The 4,042-nt window shown below is 68.3% G+C and overlaps 1 protein-coding gene across 1 annotated transcript; it reads right to left on the reverse strand.

Moving 5' to 3' along the window:
- Nucleotides 1-255: 255 nt before the first annotated feature.
- Nucleotides 256-1,320, reverse strand: LOC134168204 (endoplasmic reticulum membrane sensor NFE2L1-like). The gene is made up of 2 exons (XM_062627648.1): nt 1,193-1,320; nt 256-875 (listed from the first exon to the last, which is right to left on the reverse strand). Exon 2 carries the CDS (start codon nt 871-873, stop codon nt 280-282), a length of 594 nt encoding a protein of 197 aa, XP_062483632.1. The 5' UTR covers nt 874-875; nt 1,193-1,320; the 3' UTR covers nt 256-279.
- Between the last annotated feature and the right edge of the window lie 2,722 nt (nt 1,321-4,042).

Below are 4,042 nucleotides of genomic sequence, written 5' to 3' on the forward strand. Positions count from 1 at the left end.
GAAGCCAACCGCCCGCCCGGCCCCGGGAGGAGCTGTTACCCAACGCCCCTGTTTATTTCCCAGCCTCGTCCCATCGCTTTCGCAACACAAAGCCACGTGCAGAGGGCGAAACGCTGGCCCCGACCCTTTCCCCCTCCGTTCGCTATTGCTTTCAGGCTGAGGATAGGAGAAACAACAAGGAAAACCCACCCCACGTGTAACCCAGGCGCCCCTAAATGCATCCTAGTGGAGCATCCCAAGTGAGGAGCTGCTGTTCCCAAGCACTAAACCCAACGTGCATCACGCTGCTCGCTCAGGTGGGTACCAAAGGGCAACACACACACACACACACCCCTCCCAGCAGCCACAGAGGCTCCTGCCTACCTCTTTGGTCAGGTTGCCATTGACAGGGGCAGCCACCGCTCCCAGATCTTCCAGTTCCTCCCCAAAGCCTTGCTCAGCTCCGCTCTCCCTCACCCCGGCGTCGGGGCTGCTCCCATCCTGAAGGCCGCTGCCGTTCTCTAGGGCGATGCCGGCGCTGGGCTGAGCACCAGCCACGGAGCTCTCGGCGTCTCTGTGCACCAACCAGGCACTGACTTCGGTGGTGGGCACCTGAAACCTGTCCAGGGCCCTCACCTGGTTGAGCAGCCTGCGGGCGGTGAAGTAATAGTCCAGGTCTACGCTCTTTGGGTGGATGCCATAACCGTCCAAGGTGTTCCTCAGGTTGTGAAACTGGGTCTGGGTGTAAGCGGAGCTCTGGCCAAGGATGATCTCCCGGAGCGGGGGGAGCTGCGAGGTCAGGTAGGTGTCCACGTCCACGCGCACGCCGATCAGGCTGAGCAGGATGGTGAACTGGATGAGGCCTTCGGTGAAGTATTTCTTCAGAGAAAGCATTTCTGGAGGCCGAGGGGGAGAAAGGAAGGAGAGGAAGGTTTGGGAATGCACGGAAAGGGCACCGAAAGCACGGCGGCGGCGCTGGCTGGCTGCTCCACACACAACAGGTTGGGTGGCTTGGCTTTCGCCCTGCCCCGCTTTCACACCGACCAAGCAAAGCAGCGGCTTCGGTGCTCAGGATGGGAGCTTCAAGCACAGTCAAGGCTTTGGGTTCAGCACCTGGGGCTTCCACTGAGGGCTCCAGAGCTCGAGCAGCACCAAACTCGGCCTCCCCCCCCCCCCAGTTCTCCTCCAGGTACACGAGGACCCGGTCACTTACTGCCCAAACCCTCCACATCCAGCGGCTCCCCCCCTGCTCCAGGCCGGGGGCTGCTCCCTCCTCCGCCGGCTCCTTTGTCCCTTCTCCTCCCCGCCGCTCCTTGAAGGCGCCGGTTACGACCCAAAGGTCCCGCTCATGGAAGCTCCGAGCCCTGCTCCGCTCCCGGCTGCGGTTTCATCAGCAGCTGAAACGTAACCGGAGAGCGCGGCCGGTAACGCACCGCGGCGGAGGCGGCTCCCTCCCTCCCTCGGCGCCCGGACCCCGGCTCACAGCGGGGGCCCCGCCGCTCTCCCCATTGTCCGCGCTTCCCCTCCCCGCGCTATTCTTAGCCCCTCGCGTCAGCTCCCCCCCCCCTCCCGAGGCCTCCGGCCCCGCTCCGCCACCACCGGCACCAAAACATCCCCGCCCCGGGGGCAGGGCCGGGCCCGGTGCTGCCGAGCGGGGAGCGGGGAGCGGGGGGGGGGGGGGCAGGCGCCGCCTCCCTCATAAACCCCCCTCACCCCGCGGCCCCTTTAAGACCCCCCCGGCGCCTCCTCGTGACCCGCCCCCCCCCCACACACACCCCGCCGCTCCCCCCCCACCCCCCCATCCTCCGCTCCCCCCTCACCCCCCTCCGTTACCCGCTCGGCGCCGGCCGCCACCGCCCTCCCGATCCCGATCCCGATCCCGGTCCCGGTCCCGGCCCCGCCGCCGGCCCCGCTCCCGCTCCCCGCCCTGGCCAACCACCGCCCCCTCCCGCCTCGCGCGGCGCCGCCGCCAATCGGCGCCCGCGAAGGGGAGGGCGGGAGAAAGCGGCGGACCAATGAAAGGCGGAGCAGAGGCGTTGCTCCCGCCCCCGCCGCCCCGCGGGCAGGCGGGCTGAGCTGCCAATTGGCGCAACGGGCCAATCGGTGAAAAGAACAGAGACAACGCGACCCCGCCCTGAGTGACAGGGCCCTCGTCCAATAGAACGCGAAGTCTCCGCCGAGCGGCAGCGACAGCAGCCAATGAGACGACGCGCAGGACCCTGCCGCTTGAGCGGCAGCGGAACGCACCAATCCCCGCGAGGCAACGGCCCCGCCCCTTCGCCCCGCAGCTGTTGCCATGGCACCCGGCGCCCCAGGCCCTCAGCGAAGGGCGAGGCCCGCAGCCGCCATGGCGGAGCCGCCCCCCCCACCCCCGACACCGGCTCCGGGGCCCCCGGGCCCGCTCGGCCGCCGGAAGCACTGAGTCCAGGCCGGCCCCGGGGCGCCGCCGGGCCCCGCAGTGGCTCAGAGGCGGCGCTGGAGCGCGGCCAGGGCAGCGCCCGTGCCTCCCCCCGCCCCGCCCGTCGCTGGTCCCAAGGGCTCAGAGGCGGCTCCGGTTGGCGGCGCCCTGCGCCCGGAGCTGCCGGGAACGGGTTCATTCCATCCCCGGCAAGGGGCTCGGTGCCCCGCGGGGTGTCCATGGGGCTGCCCTTTGGACTCGTGCCCCACCGCAGGAACCCACGGGCGGGTTTGGCTTTGGGCAGGTGAACGAGGCCCCGGCTTTCAGTGCCCTGTGAGGCTGTAACTGCCCAGCGGAGGGGAGGGATGGAGCTCAGCCCAACCGCACCGGGACCCAGGGCCTGCCCCACGCAAGCTGGACACAAGGCGCTTGGATCCGCAGGGAGAGCGGCGGCAGCGGAGGTGCCAGAACCATGGAACCATGGAGGAGACCTTCAAACGCACCCAGTCCGAGCATTCCCAGCACTGCCTCGGCCACCGCTGACCCATGGCACTGAGGGACGATGACTGCAGGCCTGCCCTGGGCAGCCTGTTCCAATGCCTGAGCACCCTCTGGGGAAGGAATTGCTCCTCAGCTCCATCTAAACCTGCCCTGGAAGTTAAAGGTGTTGCAGGAGGGGAGCCGTGGTGATCCCAATGGGAGCTGTTAAATAAGCACCGCGCAGCTCAACCCCATCGCCTCTGAGCAGCTTATTTCTACCTTTCCCTATGGATCGGTGTGGCCCAAATCGATGCCAGCACCCACAGGGCAGAGCTGGCAGGGAAGGCAGGTAGGAGGTGAGGGCAGCCAAGCAGCACCACCCGGGCCTGCTATTCCTGCCCAACCCAGACACCCTCTTCCCTGCCCCAGCAACAAACAGGATGCCAGAGACAATAGTTCATCCTAAAGAGAACCCATGGAAAAGGAGCGTGGGCTCCAGCACGCAGCAGGGTGAAGGTTCCCACCCAAGGCTGCATGCCCAACGTGGCAATGCCACCGGAGCCCCTTCATGCCAGCAGCAGGGATGCTCCAGAGCATCCACCAGCAGGAAAGGCACCGGAGCCTGGAAGCGCCCACATCCACATGGAGCTTGCTTTGTCTCCCTGCCCTCCTGGAAAACACCCCGGGGCGCGGCCACATCACCCCCAGCCGGCCCTGGATCCCAACACGGGGAGGAATGAGGAATGTGGGGGTGCTGCCAGCCCCGGTGCCCAACCTCCCCCCAGCAACCCGAGCCCCTCGGGGGTTATTTTTAGTGTGTCCCCCCCCCCGGGGATCATTTGGCAGCGGCCCCAGCTCGGGCAGGCACCAGCCCTGTGGGTGCCCGGTGCTGAGCAGAGGGGGGGGGTGCGTGGAGCCCCTTCCCCATGGGAGAACTTAGCCCCCCCCACCCCCCGGGGTGAGGTTTGGCTTTGGGGGGGGGGGGGGGGAGGTCCTGTTCTCATCCCACCCCATTGGCCCCCACCCGGTGTTGGTTCCAAAGGAGGGGGCTGGAGATCAACACCCCCCCCCCCCCTCCGGAGACCCCCGTTTCCCTCCGGTACCGCGGGGAGGGGGGGACCGGGGCGGGGCGGGCCGGGGGGGGGGGGGGGGGGGCGGGCGGGGGCGGGGGGGGGGGGTGGACAA

This window comes from Pezoporus occidentalis, unplaced genomic scaffold (assembly GCF_034315485.1).
Source record: "Pezoporus occidentalis ecotype Australia unplaced genomic scaffold, CSIRO_AGI_Poc_V1 ctg304, whole genome shotgun sequence".
Classification (NCBI taxonomy): Eukaryota; Metazoa; Chordata; class Aves; order Psittaciformes; family Psittacidae; genus Pezoporus; species Pezoporus occidentalis.